At 55.4% G+C, this 25,001-nt stretch overlaps 13 protein-coding genes and 3 non-coding genes across 16 annotated transcripts; 4 read left to right on the top strand and 12 right to left on the bottom strand.

Annotated features, from left to right (window-relative positions):
* Window positions 1–372: 372 nt before the first annotated feature.
* On the bottom strand, window positions 373–1,320 carry BO70DRAFT_160640 (uncharacterized protein). The gene is made up of 2 exons (XM_025538275.1): window positions 899–1,320; window positions 373–847 (listed from the first exon to the last, which is right to left on the bottom strand). Exons 1-2 carry the CDS (start codon window positions 1,154–1,156, stop codon window positions 443–445), a joined length of 663 nt encoding a protein of 220 aa, XP_025402253.1. The 5' UTR covers window positions 1,157–1,320; the 3' UTR covers window positions 373–442.
* BO70DRAFT_160639 (uncharacterized protein) lies at window positions 1,321–2,102 on the bottom strand. The gene has a single exon (XM_025538274.1). The coding sequence runs from the start codon at window positions 1,953–1,955 to the stop codon at window positions 1,485–1,487; it is 471 nt and encodes a 156-aa protein (XP_025402252.1). The 5' UTR covers window positions 1,956–2,102; the 3' UTR covers window positions 1,321–1,484.
* Window positions 2,103–3,468: 1,366 nt separating this feature from the next.
* Window positions 3,469–4,498, bottom strand: BO70DRAFT_359377 (SDR family oxidoreductase). Its single transcript, XM_025542526.1, has one exon. The coding sequence runs from the start codon at window positions 4,412–4,414 to the stop codon at window positions 3,614–3,616; it is 801 nt and encodes a 266-aa protein (XP_025402251.1). The 5' UTR covers window positions 4,415–4,498; the 3' UTR covers window positions 3,469–3,613.
* Window positions 4,499–4,712: 214 nt separating this feature from the next.
* On the top strand, window positions 4,713–7,153 carry BO70DRAFT_377513 (putative MFS multidrug transporter). The gene is made up of 4 exons (XM_025545199.1): window positions 4,713–5,207; window positions 5,319–5,435; window positions 5,500–5,553; window positions 5,609–7,153. The coding sequence occupies exons 1-4, from the start codon at window positions 5,116–5,118 to the stop codon at window positions 7,083–7,085; spliced, it is 1,740 nt and encodes a 579-aa protein (XP_025402250.1). The 5' UTR covers window positions 4,713–5,115; the 3' UTR covers window positions 7,086–7,153.
* Window positions 7,154–7,250: 97 nt separating this feature from the next.
* BO70DRAFT_350311 (putative NmrA-like family protein) lies at window positions 7,251–8,273 on the bottom strand (the record flags this gene model as incomplete). Its single annotated transcript, XM_025541687.1, has 3 exons — window positions 7,251–7,764; window positions 7,817–7,911; window positions 7,965–8,273. 3 exons carry the CDS (start codon window positions 8,271–8,273, stop codon window positions 7,251–7,253), a joined length of 918 nt encoding a protein of 305 aa, XP_025402249.1.
* Window positions 8,274–10,905: 2,632 nt separating this feature from the next.
* On the top strand, window positions 10,906–11,231 carry BO70DRAFT_393579 (uncharacterized protein; the record flags this gene model as incomplete). Its single annotated transcript, XM_025546385.1, has 2 exons — window positions 10,906–11,123; window positions 11,159–11,231. The coding sequence occupies 2 exons, from the start codon at window positions 10,906–10,908 to the stop codon at window positions 11,229–11,231; spliced, it is 291 nt and encodes a 96-aa protein (XP_025402248.1).
* Window positions 11,232–11,663: 432 nt separating this feature from the next.
* Window positions 11,664–11,735, bottom strand: BO70DRAFT_t64. Its single transcript has one exon. It is a non-coding gene; the product is annotated as a tRNA-Ala (tRNA).
* A 952-nt stretch (window positions 11,736–12,687) lies between these two features.
* BO70DRAFT_t73 lies at window positions 12,688–12,761 on the top strand. The gene has a single exon. It is a non-coding gene; the product is annotated as a tRNA-Ile (tRNA).
* Window positions 12,762–13,340: 579 nt separating this feature from the next.
* On the bottom strand, window positions 13,341–14,019 carry BO70DRAFT_377511 (uncharacterized protein; the record flags this gene model as incomplete). The annotated part of the gene is made up of 1 exon (XM_025545198.1): window positions 13,341–14,019. A coding segment is annotated over one exon (439 nt), but the record flags the coding sequence as incomplete, so codon positions are not given.
* A 137-nt stretch (window positions 14,020–14,156) lies between these two features.
* On the bottom strand, window positions 14,157–15,703 carry BO70DRAFT_359371 (uncharacterized protein; the record flags this gene model as incomplete). The annotated part of the gene is made up of 3 exons (XM_025542525.1): window positions 15,310–15,703; window positions 14,940–15,226; window positions 14,157–14,798 (listed from the first exon to the last, which is right to left on the bottom strand). Coding segments are annotated over exons 1-3 (539 nt in total), but the record flags the coding sequence as incomplete, so codon positions are not given.
* Window positions 15,704–16,242: 539 nt separating this feature from the next.
* Window positions 16,243–16,742, bottom strand: BO70DRAFT_426733 (uncharacterized protein; the record flags this gene model as incomplete). The annotated part of the gene is made up of 2 exons (XM_025547819.1): window positions 16,243–16,669; window positions 16,726–16,742. The coding sequence occupies 2 exons, from the start codon at window positions 16,740–16,742 to the stop codon at window positions 16,243–16,245; spliced, it is 444 nt and encodes a 147-aa protein (XP_025402245.1).
* A 66-nt stretch (window positions 16,743–16,808) lies between these two features.
* Window positions 16,809–18,945, bottom strand: BO70DRAFT_330835 (putative neutral amino acid permease). The gene is made up of 10 exons (XM_025540846.1): window positions 18,700–18,945; window positions 18,609–18,622; window positions 18,474–18,546; window positions 18,073–18,404; window positions 17,877–18,020; window positions 17,612–17,826; window positions 17,371–17,568; window positions 17,295–17,322; window positions 17,127–17,242; window positions 16,809–17,073 (listed from the first exon to the last, which is right to left on the bottom strand). The coding sequence occupies exons 1-10, from the start codon at window positions 18,882–18,884 to the stop codon at window positions 16,984–16,986; spliced, it is 1,395 nt and encodes a 464-aa protein (XP_025402244.1). The 5' UTR covers window positions 18,885–18,945; the 3' UTR covers window positions 16,809–16,983.
* Window positions 18,946–19,554: 609 nt separating this feature from the next.
* On the bottom strand, window positions 19,555–20,934 carry BO70DRAFT_285431 (uncharacterized protein; the record flags this gene model as incomplete). The annotated part of the gene is made up of 1 exon (XM_025539162.1): window positions 19,555–20,934. One exon carries the CDS (start codon window positions 20,932–20,934, stop codon window positions 19,555–19,557), a length of 1,380 nt encoding a protein of 459 aa, XP_025402243.1.
* Window positions 20,935–21,032: 98 nt separating this feature from the next.
* BO70DRAFT_160469 (uncharacterized protein) lies at window positions 21,033–21,641 on the top strand. The gene has a single exon (XM_025538273.1). The coding sequence runs from the start codon at window positions 21,132–21,134 to the stop codon at window positions 21,501–21,503; it is 372 nt and encodes a 123-aa protein (XP_025402242.1). The 5' UTR covers window positions 21,033–21,131; the 3' UTR covers window positions 21,504–21,641.
* Window positions 21,642–22,411: 770 nt separating this feature from the next.
* BO70DRAFT_t63 lies at window positions 22,412–22,483 on the bottom strand. Its single transcript has one exon. It is a non-coding gene; the product is annotated as a tRNA-Sec (tRNA).
* A 777-nt stretch (window positions 22,484–23,260) lies between these two features.
* On the bottom strand, window positions 23,261–24,952 carry BO70DRAFT_286010 (TPR domain protein; the record flags this gene model as incomplete). The annotated part of the gene is made up of 1 exon (XM_025539185.1): window positions 23,261–24,952. The coding sequence occupies one exon, from the start codon at window positions 24,950–24,952 to the stop codon at window positions 23,261–23,263; it is 1,692 nt and encodes a 563-aa protein (XP_025402241.1).
* Window positions 24,953–25,001: the final 49 nt, after the last annotated feature.

Raw genomic sequence — 25,001 nt, 5'->3', positions numbered from 1 at the left:
CAACGAAGCGATCGAGAACAACCCGCGGCTTGAACGATGCGGAAGCCGATCGATCGATGATGGCCGCTGTCACCACGCGATCGGCCCGGCTTTTCTGCATGATGCAATCGCGCATGATCCCCCGTCAGACCCGTCCGATTTGCCCTCCTTTGGGACATCCCGAGGCCCAGGCCATCGATTTCGTGGACCCGGTGGCTGTCTGACACCGCGATTCGATTCGTCTGCACCTACAGATGACTTGATTTGATGCTCAGGTGAAAAGTTCTCCTTGACATTTTTCGACTAGTACCTAACTCTATCTCCCCCTCCGATCTCCTCGTCCACTCGGATTAGAAATCCGCCCTCCTGATGCCCCCGTCCCCCCCCCCCCCCCCCTTTCGGATTAAAAATCCGCAATCTGGCTACCCTCGTCCATTGGGATTAAACAACCCGTCCATGCGGCTTAGAAATACGCAACCTTGATGTAGGTCACCAGTTCATCGGCCTCCAGCGGCGCCCCAGTCACCGGGTTCTGACTTCCTGGCACCAGCAGCCGGGGGCTCCAGTACGACAGCGTCGCGTCCGGGTCTGCATGCTCCGAAATCGCCCAGGTCGTCACGTTGTTCGCCCCGATGAACAGTCCATCCTGCTGAACCCCGTCCACGTAGTGGTGGTAGAACTCCACCGGGATGATGGCATCCGCGGGCGCTCCCCACATCAGCAGCGCGGCTTCGGGGGTCGAGGCGATACTCAGCGGCTCGGGGGTGTACGCGTTTTCCCCCATCTGGACCAGTCCTTGGAGCAGGGAGGAAGCGGCGTCGTTGCAGAACATCGGGTCCTTAGCCTTGGGGCTGGAGCCGATTGCAATCTCGAGGCTGTTAGCTTTGCGGTCATGGGAGAAAAGAGGGAAGTTACATACATATCCTTCACTGATACCGGTCACTCCGGCGGCCTGGAGGACAACGGACGTTTGCGCGAATCCCTCAATGGGGCACGCCTGATCGGGGGCGGTGACGTTCACGCATCCGGTGGCTGCGAGGAAGAAGTTTTCGGCCGAGCCCGTCTGGGGAGAATAGGAATTGATGCTGGCGCATCCGCCGGTGGCGAGCACGGGCTGGACAGAGGCAGCGTAGGCAGCGCCTAGCATGGACAGGGTGGTCAACATGGCGGGAATCATCTTGGCTGAGGTGACTTGGCTGAGAATGTCTTAGCTGAGAGTGTTTTGGCTGAGTGTCCTGACTGAGAGAGTGTGTGATGATGAGTGGATTGATGCAGCTTGAATGTACGGCCACGAGCGAGTTTATATAGCACGCAGACATGCTGATCGCCACCAAAATCGACATATCCTCCTTTCTGCTCCGATGGTCAACGGTTTCCCCGATGGGGAAAATGTCAAGCACAGCTGGGTCGATGGACCCGGTCCTGTGGTTCCGTTTGGCGGCTGATCCCGGTGCCATGACGGGACCGAAGATTATAGCAGCACGTAGCCGCCGCCTGCCTAATCCTTAGCGAGGACCCTGAACTCCACTCATTTGCCAGGTGCCAGGTGCCAGGTGCCAGGTGCCAGGTGCCTGGTGCCTGCAGCCTGCAGTCTGCAATCTGCAATCTGCGTGCCCGGTTGCCTGCTGGCCGATGGTCGCACGACCCTGCGCCTCATCGGCAGGCGGGACCTCGGAGATTGGATAGGTCGGGTGCGGTGCGTCTTTGTGCGATGGGAATTGCCCGATCTTTGTCGATGGAGTGCCGAGTGTGCAGATCGAAAGTGCAGGGAGATCGGACGATGGCAGCTCCCTGTTGGCCACACGGGGCTGCGGATGCTGCCAGATGCCGCCTGCTGGGCCGGTTCGGGCGATGGACCCCTTCCCTATTGAGTAGGCTCTTTCAGATGTCTGCTTTCCAGGTTTGTAATTTATTGGTGGTTGACGTTGATTTACCTTGTTTTTTTTTTTCCGAAATAATAGCACATCGGGCTGCATCGGGCTGCATCGGGCTTGTGTCCAGGTGGTTCATCTGCGTTGGTCGCCCTATCAGAACTCGTGGGAGGCTAAATTCTCCGGGAGATGATGTCGGGAGTGCGCATGGGGAAGAAAGGAGGTAACCTCCCCCCTGAATTTGAGGTGGTTGGTTAGATGTTGGATGTTGGATGCAGGACAGAGGGAGAGAAACAAAGAACGCCTCGCCTCGCTAAGGACGGTCACATGATACTGCCTGACCTCTCTTTGGACATCCATGGCCGATCGGTTCCCACAACCTGTCCTTCCGGAAATGACTCGTCCCTTAAGTCTTCCAGACCAACATGTTGCAACGAGGTGACTGGTGCCCAGTCTCGGTTGAAGACTGCTAGACTCTCGGATAGCAGCAGAAAGAAAGTACTAGTAGTAGGCCAAAGCAGCGAGTCCCCCGATTGGCATCGTGCCTATCGCCAGCATCATTGCCTAGATCATACTTATACGCCAGCATGAAAAACAAAAGACCGGTCACTAACACTCAAATAGAAAGGCGCATCCCCTAGCCAGGTAGAAGGTTGTCGAGACAGGGTATATAGTATATCGTATCCCTCTGCTTTCTGAAAAAAACTCAACGGGCTTGAATATAGTACCTTGGTATTTTGCCCCTGAAAGCCCCAACAAAGCCTTACTTGGATAAACAGCTTGAACTAAGTGAGGTATTCCTCAGGCCGTGGGGCCATCAGACAAAACACAGCAGTCAGCAATCAGCATTCCACCCCTTTTAGGGAGCTGGACACCTTTTTAGTTGAGGATGATTTTGATGATTGCTTTTCGAAGCCATCAATCCAATTTCCATCCAGACAACCCAGCACCTCTACCAAATATGCCACTTACTAACCAGCATCAAGCCGGCCCTGCGAAACCCAGCCCCAGCCAAGCGTTCTCACCAATCAATCCATACATAACTAGTACATACGAGGTACTTTTTACAGAAAGGGTAACTTCCACGAACGTCTTCCTTTCTTCCTTTCCATCCAAAACATCAATAGTAAAACATACCTTACTACTGCGCAAGAAATGCAATATTCGTTCTTTCAATCCAGCAAATTCAAGCTATGATGATATCATGCCGTGTAGTTAACTAGATGTCGCGGTCCCCGATTCGCTCGGAAATGTTGCGGTGGTGACGGTGACTCCACAGGGTCTAGGCCTGTCCGTGGTTGTTTGTTGGCTAAGGGTTGGCCAATTAGAGGGTCTTTTGATGAGAGCCGGACCCACGGGTTAGCTTCCAGGGGAAGGATCTAGAATTAATATCTAAATAACTAGTAGATAGGCTATTACCAAGTTTCAGGTTCAACTCGGGGCGAGCAATTATGACGTAGGGGGTTTGTGCCAACTGCCAAGGTCGTGGCTGGCTGGATATGAGCTCACTGTGTATGGATGATTGAGGTGGGGAGGGAAGGGGTGAGAATAACGAGTCTACAAATGTACAAGTTTACAGTTTACAGTTTACAGTTTACAGTTCAAGTATAAACAACAGTATTCATCGTGGATCATTTGATTCCAGACAACAGATCCTTCTGGATCATAGATACTTATATAGTAGAGTACATGGTCATTCTGCATTAACATACATACACATCATAACATCGACAACACCTTCTTCCCCAAGCGCGCGGTAGAATTTACCGAACGGTGTAGCCACCATCGATCTTCATATCGTTACCCGTCATGTACGAGCTCGCATCACTGGCCAGGTAAACATAAGCGCCCTTCAACTCCTTCGCATCCCCATTGCGACCGAGCGGAATCATGGACATCCACAGATCCTGGACCTTCTTGTCGACGAAATCCGACAGCCCCGTATCGATGTAACCGGGCGAGATGCTGTTCACGCGGGCGAAATCCCTCCACTCGTTGGCCAGGGAGCGGGCCATGTGAATACACCCGGCCTTGGCGACGTTGTAGCTGGTCTGCTCCTGGGGGAAGTTGGCGATGTGGCCGGACATGCTGGAGGTGATGATGAAGCTGCCCTTGCCGCGCTGCTTGAAGTGAGGGCCGACGGCCTTGGCGCAGTGGAAGGTGCCGTTGAGGTCGGTCTGCACGACCTCCTCCCAGTCCTTGACCGAGCCGTCCAGGATGCCGCTGCTGGCCGTGCGGCCCGCGTTGGCGATGAAGACGTCCACCTGCCCGAACTCGGCGATCACGTCGTCCACCAGCTTCTGCACGCTGTTGTAGTCCGACACGTCGCACTTGTACGCCTTCGCCTTGACCCCGTATGTCTTGCGGAGCTCCTCCGCGTTCTTCTCGCCGCCCTCGGCCCGCGACGAGTATGTGAGCGCGATGTTGGCCCCGAATTCGGCGCACCCGCGCGCGGCTTCAATGCCCATGCCGCGGGGCCCGGAGGCGCCCGTCACGATGACGACCCGGTCCTTCAGGCTGAAGAGGTCCTGGAGGCTGGAGGCGGAGGGGATGGAGACAGGCATGGTGGTGGTGGTGGTGGTGGTGTGAGAAATTTGGTTTGAGAGTGGAGAAATAGAGGATTGGATTGGTTTGGTTTGAGGAGTGAGGATTGATTTGAGAATAGGAGTTGTGTTGATGAGATCGAGTCGAAGGAAGGAGTGCAAATGTGGTGTTTATATAGCCGTGAGGGGGGGGGGCAGCGATGAGGTCATTCGCGGTGGTGATGTCATGACCCAAACCGGTTGGCCCCTCATTTCCATTGGCTTCCCACCCACCCAAGCCCTAACTTGCAGCGATCTGCCAAGTACTCCTCCGTAACGCCAGGATTATTATTATTATTAAGACCAAACTAATAATAATAATGGAAAGATACCCCGCTCGCTTGGCTTCGGTTTCCCCTCCCAAACCAACCAACCGTAATAATCCCCCAAAAACCGCCGGGAGTTCGGACGGTCGGCCAATCAGCAGCTCGGAATCGAGCAATTCCCCAGTTGTCCCGAGATTGGCGACTCGGCCCGGATTCGGTCATGACGACACGACACCAGACTGTCCACCAGAACTGTCCCGATGGCTCCGATGGAATTTCTGTGCAGTATTTGACTCCCCGGGGCTCCCCCGGTTCCCAGGGGGGGAAAAATGGCTTAAGAGTTAACTGCTGCTCTTCTCTGTTGTGGTAGTAGTTAGTTGATTTCGTTGTGTGTGGTGTTTTTGACTCTTCTCTTCAATGTCCGTCTCTGCTCAGACCACTCAACGCCCGTCGCTGCGTCGGCCCAGCACGGTGCACACGAATGAGTTTGACGATTCCTTTGTCGGGCGGTATGTTGCGTTGTGCCGCTAATCCTTGCCCTGCTGGAACTTGAAACTGGGAAACTTGCAAGGCGTGCGCGGGCTGACACTCGAGACCATGACAATGACATGATGATACAGTGTGCGGTCATTCTTTAACCGCGATCCCCACGTCGGTGTGGTCAGCCACAATGACCTCCGCGACCGAGAGGACGTGGAGATTCATACCTGGAACGGCAAAGATGACCCTGATAATCCGTATGGCATCAGCTGCCTCCCCGCCTCCACAGGCCTGCCTGCCTGCCGCTAACCCTTTCGTCAGGTTCAACTGGAGTACCAGCTACAAATGGGTCCTTACTGTCACCGTCTGCTTCATGTAAACTCCCCTCCCCTCCCCTCCCATCCCAACACCTCCACTAACACCATCCAAGCTCCGTCCTAACCGGCATCCCCGCCGGATCGTACGGCTCGGGCGACAACTGGATGGGGCCATTATTCCACGTGCAAAACACGCCATTCCCGAACCTGTACTGGGCAACGACGTCGTGGAACATGGGGGCGGCGTTCTGGCCATTAATCTTCGTGCCCCTGACGGAATCATCCGGACGGATGCCGGGGTACTTCGTCGCGTACATCATCCTGATCATCTCGCTGTTCCCGTCGGCGTTCGCGCAGAACTACGCGACGCTGGTGGTGACGCGGTTCTTCGGCGGCGGGGGGTCGTCGGTCTCGATCAACATCGTGGGCGGCAGCATCAGCGACGTGTGGTACGGCGACAAGGCGCGCAGTCTCCCGATGTCGCTATTCGGACTGACCAGTGTGATTGGCATCGCGCTGGGGCCGTTCGTCGGGTCCGCCATCGTGGCCATCCCCAAGACCGAGCCCTGGCGCTGGATCTTCTACATCCAGATCATCTACCTGACCGGGCTGCTGCCCGTCTTCTGGTTCATCCTGAAGGAGACCCGCGCGGACGTGATCCTGGCACGGCGCGCAAAGAAACTGCGCCAGGAGACCGGACGACCCATCTACGCTGAGGCCGAGCTGGATAACACCAGCGTGTGGCGCTCGCTGCAGATCTCCTTCGAACGGCCCACCCGCATGCTGCTGACCGAGCCCGTCGTCGCCTTCTTCACCCTGTGGATCTCCTTCGCCTGGGGCATTCTGTATCTGTTCTTCAGCAGCGTCGTGCAGACCTTCACCGCCAACTACAACATGAACACCCTCCAGACGGGCACCATCCAGCTGGCCATCTCGGTCGGCGCCCTGATCGGCACCGTGTTCAATCCGCTGCAGGACATGTGGTATCTCCGGTCGGCGAGGCGCAATCGGGAGAAGCCCGGTTACCCGATCCCCGAGGCGAGGCTGTACTCGAGTGTCGGGGGCAGCCTGCTCTTCGCGGGCGGCCTGTTCTGGTACGGCTGGGCCAGCATGCCGTCCGTGCCGTGGATCGTGCCGACGCTGGGCATCGGCGCGTGCGGCATTGGCATCTACAGTATCTACATGGCGGTGGTGAACTATCTGACCGACGCGTATGAGAAGTATGCGGCGTCGGCGCTGTCCGCGGCGTCGCTGGGCCGGAACTCGTTCGGCGCCTTCCTGCCGCTCGCGAGCTATGAGCTGTTCGAGACCCTGGGATATGGCTGGGCGGGCTCGTTGCTGGGGTTCATTGGCATCGCGTTGTCGGTCGTGCCGGTGGTGTTGATTTGGAAGGGCCCTGAGATCCGCAGACGCAGTCCGTTCATGAGGGAGGCCACCTTCGCCACGGATGAGGACGACGAGATCGAGATCGAGAAGGAGGGCGATGGCGTCGAGCCCGCGACGGTCCATCGGGCTACGCATTCGGCGTATCCGCAGCATGATGTGCAGAGTCCGCATGGGAATGTCGAGACGGGTGAGCAGCGTGTTTGATTGATTGTCTAGGGCTTGTACCCTTTGCATATGCATGCATGCATGCATAGAGTTGAGACGTGTATGATAAAAAAAAGTAGATCCGTTCGTTTCATTCGTTCGTACATATAAACAGAGCATGTACACACACTCTCTCTCTCTCTCTCTCTCTCTCTACTACACTATTCAAGCATAGTTCTGGTGCCAGGTATAATCCGGGTTGTCGTGGAGGAGATCGCGAATAGCCCGAGAGGCAGGCGTCGGCTCCCTCCCGAGGACATCTGCCATCAGGCCGTCCGTCGTGCTGGCATCTCCCTTACTGATGCCTTCATACCACGAGATCAACTTCTCGAAGAACGCCGCGGGCTTCTTCCCGGGGTCATTGGCGCCGTTCACCTCGATATACGTTTCCGGCGCCACCAACTCCAGCTGCACATCTCGCCCGGTGGTCTCGTTGATGATCTGCACGATCTCCTGGAAGGTGATACTCGCCTGCGCGGTGAGCAGGACGATCTCATTCTCATGACCCCCCTTCAGGATCAACTTCGCCGTCGCTTCCCCCAGCTCCGAGCGACGCGTAAAGGCCACCCCGCCGTCGGCGGGCAGAAGGATCTTCTTGTTCTCGGGGAACCAGTTCAGGAAAAGAGGGAATGCCTCGGTATAGACGCCCTCCCGGATAGATGTATACACCACGCCGGATCTGACCCGTTAGCGACGAGCGCAGCAAGCGATGGATGGAAACGGCGACTTACTCCTCCAGCATCCCCTCCGTCATATAGTGCACCTGCTGCACCGCGGCGCCCGAGTCGGACTTGAACCCGCCGAACGCCAGAGACGTGTACCAGACCTAGGGAGCGACTTGTCAGCAACATATCAATCTCGGCCGTCAGTGGTACCGACATGCTTCACCCCCGCGCGCTTGGCCGCGTCCACGACGTTCTGGTGCTGGATTCTCCGTCGCACGTTGTCGAAGGTGCTGGTGCTGACGAAGAACAGATTCTCGACGCCCGCGAAGGACTCGTCCAGCGTGCGGACGTCGTCGTAGTTGACCTGGCGGAAGTTGATGCCGCGGTCCGTGAACGCTCGGGCGTTCTCCGCGCGGGATGACGCGGCGGCGTAGTCGCTCGACGGGACGTGGGCCGTAAAGTACTCGAGCACCTGGGCGCCGAGGCCGCCGGTCGCGCCGGTGAGGAGGAATTTGAGGGTCATTCTGGTGGCTGGTGGGGCGTGGATGGGTGGTTGTTGTGGGGTGTGTTGTGCAGGCGGGCGAGGATGGGTATTTATTGATCGTGGCGATGGCGATGGGCCAATATTGGCTCGGCCTCGCGCTTTGCTGAGAAATCAGCGGCATTTCTAAGCCACCTCGCGCCGTCTTCGTGATTCCTCGTATTGGGCTGGCTTTAATTTGGATCGTGCAATTCGGTTGGTCCGTGACGGATGCCAGCAAGGCAGGAGAATCCTTCTCGCATTCTGTCACTGAGGCCGTCCTAATTCCTGCTACTCTGCGGAGGGCTCTTGGTTGACCCTGGAGAGGGAGGACTGATTGAGCGGACCTACTTAATGGAAGACTATCAACCCATCTGGAGGTGAGATTTATCACACTTCTGCGCGTGCCCAGGAGGGAAATGACAGGCCTGCTGCGGTCTCTAATTCGAGCCATTGAGCTGGACTTGAAAAAACATTGGAGTTTGCGTGATGGGATGAAGATCCCCCACTTCGCAGTGAAGATGGCAGGGGTCCATCTTACCACATGTGGTTAGCATCTCCATGGATAAAATCCTGAAATTCACTGTCACTTGTGGGCCTTACTAATCCGTGGGAAGGATCTGGAATTTCTGGGTAGATGAGTTTCCAGAAATCCCTAGATTCCTCCTCTCCCTTCTTCATGGCCAGTTTGACTCGGTGTGGCATCAAGGCACATGGATTCTAGCCCTATCCGGTCGCGTCATGGCCGCCCCAACTGCCGCCGCAGCAAGCTGAAAATGTCTGCACCTGTTGCGATAACCGCCTATAGCTGAAGTGCCTATCGGACTTCCATAGTCAAAGAGTCGCGTGTGGTAGGGTGGGGGTCTAAGCAACATCCCTCTGTGAGAAAAGCATGGCGTGCAACTCCGACAATTCATCCTGTGGGAACACCGCTGCGGCAAAGGGGGAGAGGAAGGTGCCCTATATGTGGAGGGTCATATAGGCCACATAGGCCACACATCGCCCCTGACCCAGAAAAATGGCTCAACAACTTGTCATCATTCTTGGTCTTGACTCCCACCCCTGCCAGCCTTTCCTGAATCATCAAGTTTCACGTTCGCGAAATGCTGTGGGGCGTCAGGCGTCCAGTCCAACCTTTCGGCGCAGCAGTCAGCCTGCAACTTGATTTGGCCCGGTTGAGCTGATTTAAATCCCCTGGATGATGGGGTCTGGGCGGATTTGGTAACCAGCTCGGTCGCTGGGGGGCAGGAGTTTGGGTTTGGGGCTGCTGACAGTGTTTCCAATGTGCCTTGCAGTAGTCTGACTCGGTCGGTGATCTCACAAGTCTGGTTGCTTATCCTGGGGTTTGGGTCCATTGCAGGCGGGTGGAGGAGCATCTGCTTCCAGCTTGAATTGAATGACTGAGTGCGATGCTTTGGATCTGGTGTAGATTGCACCCTAGCATCACCCAGGAACAGCACCTAGTATCGCAATGGCAAGAGAACACTATATACTCGTGAGTATCCAGGATCGCATCACACTCATTTGATCCTATCCTATGTATCATCCCCCTCCGAATCCAACCACCCAACTCCAACCCACCCACCACTCCACCAAACCACTCACCCAAAACATCAACCTCGCTGTCCTCATCAATCAATGCATCACGCTAGAGAAAATAAAGTAAGTAAACTCAGACATAAGCTCAGGCCGGCGTGGGGGCTGAAGCTTTCGCAGGCAAGCAACCTTCCAGCCCCCACAGGCAAGGCTCTCCTTACAACCCTAACCATGACGCGTCCCACCCCCTGCAGAAACCAGGCGCAGTCATCAAGAACAGACGATCCAACGATCGACTATCTCTCTCTTCGAGTTGAGACGGCCCATGTCAGCCGCCGCCGCCTCTTGGGCGAAATTAGCCCCAACCCCAAGTCATGCAGATGATGCGCAGTCAGCCTTATTGCGACCGACTGAATTGGCCAATGCGGGATGGGATGTGATGTGATGCAAAGAGGGGAGGAGCAGACATCCTGGACTATCTATCTACTCGAGTCTTATTTTTCTGGGGGGTGGGGGGGGGGGGGGGGGGTGAGGGTGGGTATCTAGATAGGATGATCAGGGACGGCAAGACCAGCATGATCAGACTGGCCACTGAGAGATATCGTACGGTGTGGAGAGAGCCCCCAATGGCCCCAGAGCTATCTACTTCGTGCCTACATGCAGTGCAACATCACTCTGACAGATCAGCGTTGTCGATTATTCAGGCTGTGCACGCACCAGTCTATCGAAGTCCACTGGCAGGCGTACTGAGAAGAGGACCTTGGACGGGAATATCCTCACGTCTCAGGATGGGGGCGAATAGGGCTTGCTCTACACGAGCATACACAGCCTACTACCTTGCCGGCAGACGTGCTGCATAGGGGCGAAATGCATCTACCACCACCATCACCACAGCCTACACCTCCTCTCTCCCGATCTCAACGTCAATTCAAACAAACGCAGTCCCTCCAAGCCTATAAAGCCTCGCTCGAATCCCCCATCCAGTCATCCTTCTCATCATCTCATCAACAAGCCTCCAATCCAATCCAATCCAATCCAACCAAACCAAACCAAAACCAATCCAACCCTCATCTCAAACCACCCACCTTTCAAAATCAAAATGAAGACCTTCACCACCCTCACCACCGCCCTCCTCCTCGCCTCCTCCGCGATCGCCTCGCCGCTCGACACCCGCAGCGAAAAGATCGAGATCACCACCTGGTCGGGCGACAACTGCGAGGGCTCGTCCGCGCACCCGTCCATCAGCGGCGGCACGGGCTGCTTCGAGAGCCTGCCGGGGCCTCGTTCAACATCGACACCACCAGCAGCAAGTGCAAGGTCACCACTTGGTCGGGCGATAACTGCGAGGGCAGTTCGATTGTCTACGCCGGTACCGATACCGGCTGTCTTGGGGTGGCGTTTGGGTCGGTCGAGTTGAAGTGTTAGATGGGGGGGTGTGGGTCTATCCTGTTTATCTGGTTGTTTTGTCTTTCTTTCTAGTTAGAGGGGGGGATGAGGGTTGTTCTGTTCTGTACTTTACTATATCTAGGATCTAGGACTATTAAGGGATATGGAATTGATTGATTGATCGATTGATGGATAGATAATCTTTGGGGTTTGCTTCACCTGGCCCTGACTGCCTGGTTTGTAATTTGTAATATACTGTCTTCTCTTGTGTGTAGACAGACAGCCCTGTAAAGATCAAATCCAACACGGCAATTTCCTCTGTTTTTACACCCCAGAAATAAATCTTTGGAAAAGAACCAAAGGAAAAGAAAAACTTCTCTCCCTTGAGGAGTACTATAGTTAGTCCTAGTGCCAGTGCCAGTGCCAATTGCCGCTACGCGCCCACCCACCCGGGGGAGAAAAAAAAAGATGTGGAGTCGCCGGGAATCGAACCCGGGACCTTTCCAATGCAAATGGAATGTTATACCCCTAAACCACAACCCCAACTGGACAATTAGTCAGACAGTAATGAGGTATCTATACTACCTATCATTAAAAAGGATGTATCTCAAGTTTAGGCTGTTTGTTTGTTTGTTTGGCCGTTACAGTAACTGAAAAGGAAAAGATACGGGCACGTTGAATAGATCAGGGTTATTCACTGGGCATAACTTTAGGGGAAAATAATTAAGACGAGATGAGGCGAGCAGGGTCCCGGGCATTTATTCTGCATCTTACTTAACTAGTAGTGAAAGAAAGCGTACGTACTTAGCTTTCCCGGCTACCGCTCACAGCAAATACATTCATCCTGAGAAAGTGAGAATACAGATATCCTCCAAGTACCACAATATATCTCTCATAATCATCAATTATTCGCACAGCCATTGCCCACGTGACTAGATTCTACGCTTCCCAGGCTCCAGGCACCTTTCCGGCCATCATTTCGGGCTCGAGGGCTATCTTACCAGGGACATGTATATTGGCTGGCAAGGCAACTCGTGGATGGCCTGAACCTATACATAGCAGTCAGCCCAATTCATTGTGGATATAATGCTATTTGAAAATAAGCACCATATAGTAGGCAGTGGGGGAGGATTGTCTGTGTTTTTTTTTTTAAAAAAAAAAAAAAAAAAAAGGAGGCACATTCACAAAAAGGGAATTCTTTAGCTGTATGTAGATGAATCGACGGACTTACTCCTATATATATTTCCCCACGCACTTCCGCTCCTCCATGCTGCATTTCTGTTAGTACCCACAAATATGCCCCAGAAAAAAAAGATTATTAAGTAAGAGAAGGATCAGGCTGACCTACTACTATCACGTATATCCAGGAAAATGAGATTGACCCATGAAATGATGCCCACTAAACATGACACCCAAAAAACCACTCATGGCATCTCCACCCGCTACAATGTTAGTGGCTGATAGGGCCGCTAGTTTTGCTGATCCTCAACAACCGGGTCCCATAGCTCAGTTGGTTAGAGCGTAACGCTAATAACGTTAAAGTCGAGGGTTCGACCCCCTCTGGGACCATCCTCTTTTTGTTTATATTTTTTAACTCAGCTGTGGATGCAATGACTGCATGTTTTGCCTCTCTTTTCTTTCTTGCCGGCATCCCCCCCCCCCCCCCCCCCTCCGCCGTACATATAGATATATAGATATATGGACTGCGGTACCCACCAAATTCAATTGGACACATAGCATATTAAGTCATAGTGACATAGCTAGTCAGACCGCGACAGCAACAATATCATCAGCCCCAGCATACTAGAAAGACCACACCAGCAATTACATCCATCCCCTACTGCGAACAACTCACTCACTTCACCTCAATCCTCCCCCCAGCACCACCCTCCCCAACCATCTTCGGCACCACCACCTCCAACACCCCATCCCTCAGCCTCGCCTCGACGGCCTCCCGATCCACCGCGACCGGGAAACTGAACGAGCGACGAACCTCGCCCGTCGCCCGTTCAGAGAACCACCATGCTCCCCCATCGGCATCTGCATCGCCATCCGCATTGGCATTTGTCCCCCCGTCCGCACTGCTTTCGGCATTGCCATCCCCATCCCCATCCCCACCCCTATCCCTCCACCCTCACAACCTCCCTCCCCACCCGCCCCGAAATACACAACGTCCCCGCATCCACAAACTCAACGGTGAGATCCTCCCGTTTCACGCCAGGAAAGTCGCCGTGCAGGTGGAAGGCGGACTTGGTTTCGCGGACGTCGAAGCGCGGGCTGTGAGGGAGGGGGAGGGGGAGGGAGAGCGGGGTTGTGGTGAGGTCTTCGAGGGCGCGGAGGAGGGAGGGGATGCCGAGACCGTAGCTGTTGTTGTTGTTGTTGTGATTGTCAAAGCTGTAGGCTGGGGATGAGAGGGGGGTGTGGGTGGAGGGGATGGGGTTCGGGGGTGGTTGTGGTGGCGGCGGGGGAGGAGGGAGATGGGGCGGGTGAAGGTCGGGGTGAAGGGGTGGGTGAAGGGACGAGGATGTTTGAGGGGGAGGTTTGGTGGCATTGTGTCTTTTGGGAGTGGCGATGGCCGGTTAGTAGTGTGTTAATGATGGGTGTTGATCGTGGGAGTGGAGTGGAGTAGAGTTGAGTAGAGTAGAGTAGAGTAGAGTAGAGTAGAGTAGAGTAGAGTAGAGTAGAGGGCGTGGTATAGCTAGAGGAGAGGAGAAGAAAGAGTAAAGGGCCAGGCCAGTCTGGGCTGGTGATGACTGAGTAGAGATGTAGGGATCTGCGGTGGTCACAAGGTGGGCGCCACAACCGGTCTTTTTGATCTTCAAGTATACACTCACTTACTAGAAGTGATCAGCATCAGGGATGTAGAAAGCAGTAGTATGGAAGATACAACCTCCCCCCCCCAAGAGACGAGAATTAAGGGAAAAATCATAGGTTAGGTAGGTAGTAGCCGATCTCCGCCATCATCTCAAGCCAGTGCAGTGTGCACATGCACAGCAACCACCTCCAACTCCAGTAATCAATACCTCCATTCCCATACACCCGCTTATCCAACCTAGGTAAACTACATCCTGTACAATCAATCAATCATACCGGCACAGCAACCCTATTCCTCCAAAAACCAAGGTCCCGCCCCGCCACAGCATCACGATGAGCTGATCAATACGAAGGAATTGCACCACCCTATCCAGCCAGCCATACAGCCAGCTAGATACTGAAATCTGATCTCCCAACCCATGGAATCACGGCTGAAGGATTAGCATGGCGCACCACCCTTAGATACCCCAGATTTCAGACCCCAAGCTCCAAACCCCGAACCCCAGAAAATTATAATGTGGTATCCACTGTTTAATCCCGGGGGGGGGGGTATGAATCCCTAACCATGCACGCAAAACTGCTAATAACTAGTCAAGTACACACATACACACACACCCACCCACCCAATGAATAGTTAGCCACCATCACCCCACCAAAAACACCCTCCAACAAACCGGACACGCATTATGATACTCCAAGAACCAACTCTCGAGACACCACCCATGAAAAACATGACGGCACGGCAGGGCATGGATCGAGTCTTGCTGATTGACGGGGTCGAGGCATATCGCACTATAACCGTCTCCATTAGTATACCTCGTGAGAACCAACAACAACAACAGCAGCAACAACAACAGCAATCAATCATGCAGAGTGAGTAGGAAGAAGAGGATCCGACAGGACAATATAGAAAAGAGAGAACGAGAAACTAACCACACCACCCCCCACCAGCACCAGCACCAGCACCAGGATTCAACAACAACTCACTCCGCTCATTCCATGCCGCCGCGGACCTGACCCACCGCCCATAGGGCGTTAGGGGCGCGACGCGGTTGAGGGTCTTGAGACGGGATTCGATAGAGTGATGGGATCGTGATGATCTTGCTCCTGTCCCCGTCCCCGGTTGTTGGTCAGTCGGGATCGGGCTAGGACTAGGTGCTGGGCTGGGGAGGGTGAAGTCAAAGGGGCCGTAGGCGACGCAGTAGGATTTGAGGACCAGGCTATTATTATTATTTTTTTTTTTTTTGCAGTTAGTAGAAGGAAGGATTGGATGTGGATGTGGATGTGGATGGTGAATACATACACAATCGCAGTAATGATATACACGCTCAAGCAGAGAATGAGAAGCAGCTGGAGCTGGAGGTTCCGGTCGGGAAGGGGAGGAGGGAGCTCGGGTTCGTCGTCCATTTCTCTCTCTCTCTCTCTTTTTTATTTCACATTCACATTCACACCCACACCCACACCCACACTCTCAGCTCAGGTCGTGTCGTGTCGCGTCGTGTCGTGTCGAGTCACACCCAACTAACAACAACCAGTTATCCTCAACCGCATATCCAACCCATACACAGTAGCGTAGCAGAAGCATCCACCCTGATATGTAAGTATGTCGATGCACAGCACAGTACAGCACAGCAGCATCAAGCGGCAGAAGTACCTTACCTACCACACACACACACACACATATATATATATCCCACCCCATAAATCAAGAGCACGTCCCGACTGCTTTATACGCCCGGACCCAGACAGTCTGCACCGCCCACGTCCTGTGCTTTGACAGCCCATCCAATCCATGTGGCTGAAATCCGGGTCTACCGGATCTACCGGGTACCTTGACCGGATGGACCCACGGGTGGCCCTGAATAGGCTTTTCGATGCACGCTACTCCAGAAAAGCTGGATCCGGTGCGGGGGGTGGGGGGTGGGGGTCATTGTGACGTGAGCTTTATTAGGGGGTTGTAGGGGAAGGGGGTTGGATCATACTGTTGGAAAGGAGGAGTGGTGTTGTGGGAGTGGAGTTTAGGGGGGGTGGGGGAGGGGAGGGGAAGAGAGGTAAGTATACTACTAAGAGGAAATAGACATATTTAATATCCTTATTATTCACGATAATGATTAAAGTTCGCTAGTCTGGACTCTTCCACGCTGTCTAAAGTAAAAGTAAAAGTAAAAGCAACGCTGTATTATCTATCTATCTACATAACTATACCTATACAAACCATCTCATCAACCATCAATCATCAATCGTCGACGGGGCGTTCCTCGGAGCGGGCGTGCAGGGCCCAGTTGCAGGATTCGAAGCGGAGGTGTTTTGCGCGCCGTTCCAGGAGGACGGGGGCCGAGGAAGAGCGGTCCGAAGCTGTAGCCGAGAAGACGGACGAGGCGAAGGTGACGGATACTGTCATCAGGCCGAGCACGACTGTGATGGTCCATTTCCCGGCTCGAGAGAAGTTCCGTGGGGATTCCCGAGGGGGAGGGAGGTTGGTCAGGATATCGGGGTGAAGTGTTGCGAAGTGTAAGCAGCAGACATTCGGTACCGGATCATCAGGCCCATCCCAATCGACGACGATATTCGGATCTCGGCCCCCCTGCAGCTGTTGCTTCTCTACATCTCGGCTTTCCGAGCTCGATCGGCTGGGCTGGTATGACCCGTCTGGTGAGGCAGGACTGTCTGTGTCTGTCTGCGTGCTTGTGTTCCATGGCTACTACGATGAGCCCAATACGATACGGCCGTCGACATGATGACTGGTTATTGTTTATCAAGATTCGGGAGCCCGATGATGTCAGAAGACAGAGGGAAGAGGATGTCTCATGCGGGCCTAGTGGCAAGCAGCTATCTCGACCCTTTCTAGGCTCCGAGTACCAGAACTGACATCATTATTAAGGTACTCTGTGTCCTCTGTGGGTGTGCCTGGATCTAGGATCCCCCGGAATATGCCTGCATTATTCTGTTCATAAGCCCATGTTCCCCCCAATCAGCTTTAAGCCTTGGCGTTGTTGGCGCACGAAAAGCTGGCACTATTCGGATTATCGTGGATGGATTTGCCCGAGACGTAAAGACCCAACCCGCACTATCCGGTCAGTTGAGTCGGGCTGAAGTGGGTGGTGAAGGGGGCCGACTTACCAGACACCCTCCGATGCCCACCACCAGCAGGTTGACACCCGTCAGGAAGATCTTTCGCGGCGACGAGGAGTATCTACCCCAGTTGAGGAAGAGCCAGAAGACTCCGCTCAGACCGTCTGCTCCGTTAGTGTCTGCTTCACACTCCACGCAGTAGCTGTGGGCACCTACATGTAAACCAACTCGCAAAGAGCGCCGTCTGCGGCGGTTAGCTCGATCACCACATGACGACAAGAGACAGACATACAATCAGACTCAACAGGTCGTTGAACACCGGTATCGCCTCCGCAATAATCCAGGCAAGCGTCCACAGAATCAGCGCGATGAGCACCCACGATCCGACCGAGACAAGTCCGCGCTGGTGCATGCGACCGGTGCCTCGGAACACTCGCACGTAGATGTACTTGGATGCCACATGGCCGTTGATGACCCCCGATACGACAATCTGAAGGCTGTTAGCAGAGCACCGCTCGCCAGAAAAAACATACTGTTGGAATGGCGAGGCCATAGGCGATCTTGGACAGCAAGGGACTGGTCGAGCTCAGCGCCGGCGAAGCCACATACTTTCCCCCGTACCGGTATATGACCACCGCGGTGACCACATACATCGAAGTATCGATGCCTTGCAACAGAAACAACGTCTTCGGGTAGTCGGTGGGCACGCGCATCTCCGAGATGAAGCCAAAGAAGGCCACATGCCCGGCTATACCTGTTAGCATTCGCCCATACCCGCCAATCGCCCATAGCACATACCGTAGGCAAAGACAATGTTGGTGACCGACAAGAACGCCTTATAGAAGCTATTCGACACGGTCGCCTCCACACGCCCATCACCGGGCCGCTGGATCGAGATGGCAATCATGGTGACCATCACCGCGGAGAAGATACTAATGAACGCTGCTGCCATCAGCCTCGTCCCTTCTCCGCCATACCAAACCCTCAAACCTACATGAAATGGAAAACCACGACACCTTCTTCAGGGTGCGAGGAAGCGTGAGCACAAAGGACAAAACCAGGCCCATGATCCCAAACACAATGGAACAAGCACCGTGATCAGTGAGGGTATTCATCATGACCGTGAAGGTGAGAATATGACTGCCCATGATAAAGACCAGGAAGAGCAGCTGCGCGGTGCCCAGGACCTCGCGTCCGACGCGTCCCATCAGCACCTCACCCGCGTCCCCCATACTATGAACATGGGGATAGCGCAGCTTGAACTGCCCCAGGGTATAGCCGGTGTAGGTAGCCAGGGTGCCCAGTCCGACGATCAGGATCACCGCCCTGAAGCTTGTTTGTTAGCCACCCAAGCCACCATGGCAACATCTCGGGAGGAGTGCCAATCACACTCACGCGATCAGACCCAGGTTCGCCACGGCCGAGGGGAGCGACAAGATACCCAGTGAGATAGTCTCGGCGATCATGACTAGAGGGGATGATTAGAGGGGGGTCTGTGCTTGTATAGATCGGTTGGGGGGGGGAGCGTACTCATTCCGCATTGCCTGAGTGGGAAGCCCCGACTGTCAGAGCTGTACCTGGGATGGAATATGAGGTAGAAGGGGAAGGGGGAGTGACGCACCACCAGGCTAGAGTGCGGTACCTGACCACGCCCAGACCATCATGGCCAAAGGGATCCTCGTCGAAGGGATCTTCGCGTTCAGGACGATTCTCACCGGCCAGGGGGATGCTGTCGGCCACCGTCTCGTCCTTGTTTGGCTGTTCCACGGGCGGGTCCTCCACGCCGCGGATCGGACTACGTGACATCGCAGAATCCGGGGTAGGGGCAAGTGTGGCGATCTAGTGCAGATCACTGGCGGGCACGGACGAGGATCAGATTGATGAACAACAAAGGGATAATTGATGAAGATGGCGGGGAGGGGGAAGGGTGGGAAGAAAGGAAGAGACGGAGCAGGAAGGTGAGAGAGTGAGAGAGAGAGAGAGAGAGAGAGAGAGAGAGAGAGATCACGCGTCTCAGAAACACCGGGAAGGGTTATACTATACCACTACCATCACCACCACCACGAGTGAGTCAGGAACTAATGGGTTGGGTGGGGGTTACATGGGAGGGACGATCCGGTCGGCGAAATCCGAAGGAGGGCATAAACTAGATCGACAGTATAGAACCAGCAATAACCCAGTTATGCAGCAACTGGTAAGGTTCCTTAAGGTTCCCCGGCATTGTTCAGGGCCTATCAGGCCGGATCACCACAGCATGATGTCACTTTCATTTCATCCCGCCCATGGCTGGGCTATATCTATATCAGGTGCAGGCTGGTCGCTATCAACAGTATCACACAAACAAAACGCCTTTTTCGGAACCAGAAAAGCAAAGCAAGCAAACAAACACACAAACAAACAAAAAAAGCTCATTATCTATCGGGTATACGCAATGCAAATCTATCCCTCTATCGTCAAGGCAGCCCATGATGTCATGTCATGCCGCATTGCACACTCGGTCGCGCACATAGAGTTCGATCCCCGCCTCGGCGCACGCCTGGTGCAGCGGCTCCACGGCCTCGTAGACGCGGGGCTTGATCACTCTGACCCCCGTCGCCTCCGCCGGCTGGTAGCCCGACGCGTCCTCATCGTCCTCGTCGTGGAAGAACCCTTCGATGTCCAGTCGCTTGAGCGCCCCGAACTGGGTCTTGCGTCGGTTGAGCACCGTTCTCAGCTGCCCGACCAGCATCCCCAGCGAGTTCTCCTTGCAGCCTTCCACGTACAGCGATTCCACCGACGACGGGAGCACGTCGGTGAGCGGGCATGACGGCTCCGCCTGGTAGCGGACGTCCAGCAGGTTGGGGAGGCGGATGCGGAGGTCCTTCAGCGCGGTGAACGCGGTCAGGGGCCCGAGCCATTCGTCGTGCGTCTCATTCGCCCCGGCAATGGTGAAGGGCAGATGAGTGCCATAGCTGTCTAGCCACAGGGTTTGCAGGCTCTCCTTGCTCCCGGCCAGCGACCGGTAGAATGCGGAGGGCTGAAACCCTTCCGAAAGCAGATGAGAGTCGGAGTGCTGGTACCTGAAGGACTTGAGGGAGGTGCAGGAAGCGATCATAGTCTGCATGCCCTGGGAGCCGTTGCTCGCGTTGAGGGTGATTTCTGAAATAGGCGAGGTGCCAGCGGCCGGGGTCTCGACCGGCTGGTTTGGTTCAGACTCATCTTGCGGGCTGGAGGACTCAACCACCGAGTCCGCCGAAAATGTCCGCATGGCTGGCAATTGGAAAAATGGAAGGACCTGGGAGGGCTGATAGGTCCCCCGGCTGTCCTCTTCATCCGCCAGATGGCTCAGGGACACGTCCCGCAGCGCCCGAAAGGCGGGCAAACTGTTGAAGGGCTTCTCTCCCTTCACGGCCCGCTGCATCATACGGTCGAGGTACTGGTTCTGCTTGGGATACACCAATTGCAGGTGCCTCAGGTTGCTTGCTATCGGCAGGAGAAGGGCAATCCAAGCCTCCCCCACTCCGCTGAGGAGGTCCTGCCCCCACTTCGCGTGCTCTTCATCGGTAAGGCTGAGGCTCCGGGCCCATTGGGTGAACGGTACCAAGCCTTCGGCGGAGGTGGAGACGGGTGAAGACGGGGAGCGCCACTTATGGAAGTCCAGGGTCCGGACTGCCCGAGCCAGCTCGGGACGGCGGAGCAGCGCGCCCAAGAAGGACTGTGTCTGAGGGCAATCCTTCAAGGCTGCAGTCTGGTAGACCAGCCGCAGGAACAGGTCATGGAAATGACGGCAGACAAAGAGAAGGTTGTAGCGGTCCCGGTGGTCTTCCACGTACTCCCCAACCAGGAGGAGGATGTCGTTGGGAAGCGGGAGCGACATGATGGGAGGATGCGGCTGCGGTGTAACAGTTCAATGCGTCTGGAGAGCAAACGGGGGGCGCGCCGGCAGCCCGGGGGTTTAAACGTGGCTGCAAACGTTGATAACCTAAGATAGGGGAACTGAGTTTTCTGCAATCTCCACAGCATTGGTGAACCTTACCTATCTTGGATTGAGTGGCAGATCCATCGCGCGGGCCAATGGACGGGAGCTGGTGGAAGGGTCGTGGATCATCGGTGGAATCGGTCGACCTGCTTCATCCACGGTCGGTTCGAGAAGGGTTCCGCCGAGGGCACCCGGGTGCGTATCGACACAGCCTGTCAGCCTTGCAACACACGGGCATTCGTTATCTTTCAGACATGACGTGCCACTGCAGCCCCGAGAGGGGACGTGGTTGCTGGCCGGGGGGAACCCACTGCGGCGGACAGCATCGATCGTGTCCCGCGGCATCACGAAAATTCGGGCGCACTGCTGGGGCGAGGGGGGAGGGAGGATGGTCGGGGATGGCGACGATGCAAAGTCAATTAGCCGAAGTTGTTTCGCCGCCAGTCGCCACCGCCAGTCGAGGCTGACGGGCCGGTGGAGTCGGGATGACCTGCTCCATCGTGCGGGGGGCGGTCTGAGAGTCCGAGAGTTCTGAGAGCCTGAGACTCTGATGGTCGGGAGTTACCCCTCTGCTCTCCACAATGCTGCATTGTGGTGTGCTCAATGGTTGGCGATTGCAGTGGTTTCGGGGGATGGGTGACGGCGATCGCGCGAGTCAAGAGTCTCGGGTGAGGGAGATATGCGGTGGACGGAGTCACGGAGTCGTGGAGTGGAGTGGAGTGGAGTGAAGATAGGAGGTGTTGATGCTGTGTACAGCTAGCTGTACAGCTGTAAGTATCGGAGGATCCCAGGCTATATGTGGTGGGCAATATTATTGTCGACAAGTTCGAGAACTCCAAAACTCGGCAATTTCCCGGAAGTCACGCCGCCTGCTGCTGTGTCACTTAGTCATCTGCACAATGCAATGCAATGCACGCAGCCGAGCATGTCTTTTTTTTTTTTCGTCGCACCACATCCGAAAGACAACCTCGACAAACCTGTAGCACAAACGTGAAACCACAAAAGCTACTCTGCATCTGCGTCTGCACCTGCACCTGCAACCTGCATGTCGCATGTCGTCCTTCCTCCCAGAAGTAGCACACTAGTTATCCAAGTGGATAGGCTTTGTTCTCCTGCAGCCATGACCACCCGGTGGGCCGGCCCATCCGGCAAGCCTGCTTCATCGGGGCTGCTGTTGTACTAGTTAAGTGGACACAGTGGATCCCCCCAAGTCCTGATAACCCACCCCCAGCTTCCAATCGATAAATCCATCGATAATCATCCTTGAAAAATATTCCATCCTCAGACCGTCAGTTCTAAGTACAGAAGCAACGGAAAAAGATAAAAAAAAAAGAGGAAAAAAGAAGATATGGCGTTCTCCCATCAAAGAAAATGCAGGCCGTGCCCGGGGTCGAACCGGGATCTCTGGGGGTTGAGGCCCAGAGTGCTACCATTGCACCACACGACCTGTATTTCAACAGCTACTGGCGATGGCTAGCCCATTCGTTGTGGGTTTAGGCTCTGTACAGAGGTTAGAGACTTTATATTTGATGGAAGATGATGGAAATAATAATAATAAAAAAAAGAGCAAGAAAAAAAGAGGTATGAGGGGGTGAACACTGACTGATACCGACCGGCAGGAACGACTGGGATGGTACCACTGGTGCCTGGAAAGCCAGGTGTCAAGGTTTTGATGCCTTTATGCCTCAGTGCCTCGGGCCCTCCGCCACAGCCGTCATCGGGGATCGGGACACTATTTTGTACACCACAACACACAGCTGACGATGAGGGCTATCCGGGCTAGCCATGCAGCTATCCAGTAGCTCTGGTCTCGAGCCATCGCCACCCGCTGGTCCAGTTCCTTCCTCTGTGGAGTGGGGATGGGAGGGACTGGACTATCCATCCATGATCTATCACGGACTGCCAGCACATCTACCGTCTACAGTATACCTTTCACACCCTCCTCCGATGATCCACTCATCTGTGCTCCGTACTTTGGGGTTTTATCGCCTGCTGCGGGTGAATCTCCTGTTTCTGGACCATGCTGCTGATGGACAGCACTCGGTGGGGTAAAAACAGCCCCGTCGGGGCGCCTATACAGCGGCAGAAGGATTACCAGCAGGTCTGTCAGTGTCTGCTTTACTGGACCCCCCTCTGAGTCGAGGAAACAACCGTTGATCGATTCCATGGACAACTCACGCCAGGGACCAAGAATTCGCTGGTACTATATTCTCGCCATCTCGATCTACTTCGGCACTCCCCGACGACAGTAACACGACGACCGCACTGGCACGTCGGCCGTGGCAAGCGCCTGCTTCAGCAGGGGCTTCACGATGCGCGCTTCAGCTGCCCGTCCCAGCCGGGTCAAACACTCATGATACCCATGCAGCGCCCATACGTTATTTGGGTGCTGCCTCGCACGGGGCAGGGTATCATCGAACCCCAGGTCCGCCTGGTAGACATCCGCGGCCTCTTGGACGCGACCCTGCTCGAGCAGGAGCGCGCCATACGCATGCCGCGTCGGCTGCATCCACCCCCACGGCTCATCATACGGAAGGCCATCATCCAACGCAATCGACCGCCGCAGATGCTCAAACGCCGCGTCGAAGTTCCCCCGCCGATACTCGAGCTCCCCATCCAGCATGGTCTCCGCGACAGCCAGAATATCCACACATTTATTCGTGAAAATCATCCGACTCTCCGGGACCCTCTGGACCGACTGCCTCAACAACGCTCTCTGCTCTGCGGCCTCATCCACCCGCCCCAGCGCCGCCAGCGCCACCCCCTTCCCATAATGAACCATCGCCGCCGTCACACAATACAGCCTGCTATCCCCCGGCACCCCCAACCCCAACAACTCCTCCCACCTCCCAAACCTCACCAACACATGCACCTTCATCCCCACAAACCCCTCCAACCAATCCGCCATAGGCGGCGACTCAACCCGTAACAGCTCTTCCGGGATAGACTCCTCCAACCTCCCCACCGTCTCCAACGCCACGTCCACCCGCCCCGCAAACATGGCCGCATACACCCGAAAATGGTAATCATGCGACCGATACAGCGTGTAGAAATTCACCGGCCCCTTGCGCGCCAGGAACTTCTCATCCGCGCGGATGGCATCGGAATTCGACGCCATCGCCCGCCGATAATCGCCACACAGTATATCCAGATGGCTAGGCATGTGGTTCAGATGGCCCGCGTCGGGGACCAGACCACGCAGATGGTCCGCGGCGCGCAGCGCCGTCTCAGGCTCGTGGGACATCTCCATGAGATGGATGTAGAGGTGCAGAAGACCGGGGTGCTGGAGCGCCTCAGGCCGAGTCAACGCGGCATCCAGCGCGCGTTTCACGTCCTCGGTGCGTGCCCCGCCGGCGGGTTGCCCCGTAGACAGATCCCACAGCGCCCACGGAGTCAGGTTCATCAATGCGTCCGCGTAGAGCGTCACCACCTCGAGATCATTGGGGAAGCGCGCGTACACCGATTCCATGGCCTCCGCGTACCCCTGGTTCCAGGGACAGAAGTCCGCCGTGGCTGTATCCTGCGGGTATCGCGCTTGAAGCGCATCAATCAGAGCAGATTCCACCGGCGTAATACTCCTGTCTCTGCTGGCAGCGCACTTCTGTGCCTGAGCGACAGCGTGGTGAGTGCGTCCGATGACCGCGTGGAGCTCCTGCTCGTCGAAGGCTTCCCATGGCTTGTTATAATTAGGACCTAGTGTGTAGGCCAGTCCCCAGTAGGCCATGGCGCAGTTGGCATCGTGCGCGATGGCCTTCTGGAAACAGTGGGCGGCTTCCTCGTGGTTGAAGGCGTAGGTCCAGATCAGCCCGCGGTCGAACCAGGCTTGGGCTTGCGCGCTGGTCGTGCTGATCGGTCGGTGGAAGGACCCGAAGTCGTAGTCGTAGTCGGAGTGCTCGTCGGGGTCCTGGGCGGCCATGGTGTCTGTGGTTGCCATGTATGGAGTGGATGGATGTTGGTGTTTATGG

This window comes from Aspergillus heteromorphus (assembly GCF_003184545.1).
Source record: "Aspergillus heteromorphus CBS 117.55 chromosome Unknown BO70scaffold_4, whole genome shotgun sequence".
Classification (NCBI taxonomy): domain Eukaryota; kingdom Fungi; phylum Ascomycota; class Eurotiomycetes; order Eurotiales; family Aspergillaceae; genus Aspergillus; species Aspergillus heteromorphus.
Note: the sequence above shows the minus strand (reverse complement) of the source record. Positions and strands in the feature narration are given on the sequence as shown.

Coding starts and splice junctions, on each gene's coding strand:
- BO70DRAFT_160640 (XM_025538275.1), bottom strand. CDS start 1,156: ATGATTCCCGCCATGTTGACCACCCTGTCCATGCTAGGCGCTGCCTAC. Junction 848..898: donor CCGGTATCAGTGAAGGATAT/GTATGTAACTTC, acceptor AACAGCCTCGAG/ATTGCAATCGGCTCCAGCCC.
- BO70DRAFT_160639 (XM_025538274.1), bottom strand. CDS start 1,955: ATGCAGCCCGATGTGCTATTATTTCGGAAAAAAAAAAACAAGGTAAAT.
- BO70DRAFT_359377 (XM_025542526.1), bottom strand. CDS start 4,414: ATGCCTGTCTCCATCCCCTCCGCCTCCAGCCTCCAGGACCTCTTCAGC.
- BO70DRAFT_377513 (XM_025545199.1), top strand. CDS start 5,116: ATGTCCGTCTCTGCTCAGACCACTCAACGCCCGTCGCTGCGTCGGCCC. Junction 5,436..5,499: donor AAAGATGACCCTGATAATCC/GTATGGCATCAG, acceptor CCCTTTCGTCAG/GTTCAACTGGAGTACCAGCT. Junction 5,554..5,608: donor ACTGTCACCGTCTGCTTCAT/GTAAACTCCCCT, acceptor ACACCATCCAAG/CTCCGTCCTAACCGGCATCC.
- BO70DRAFT_330835 (XM_025540846.1), bottom strand. CDS start 18,884: ATGTCACGTAGTCCGATCCGCGGCGTGGAGGACCCGCCCGTGGAACAG. Junction 17,243..17,294: donor CTTTGCGAGTTGGTTTACAT/GTAGGTGCCCAC, acceptor CTAACGGAGCAG/ACGGTCTGAGCGGAGTCTTC. Junction 17,074..17,126: donor TGGGCATCGGAGGGTGTCTG/GTAAGTCGGCCC, acceptor CTGACCGGATAG/TGCGGGTTGGGTCTTTACGT.
- BO70DRAFT_160469 (XM_025538273.1), top strand. CDS start 21,132: ATGGACGGGAGCTGGTGGAAGGGTCGTGGATCATCGGTGGAATCGGTC.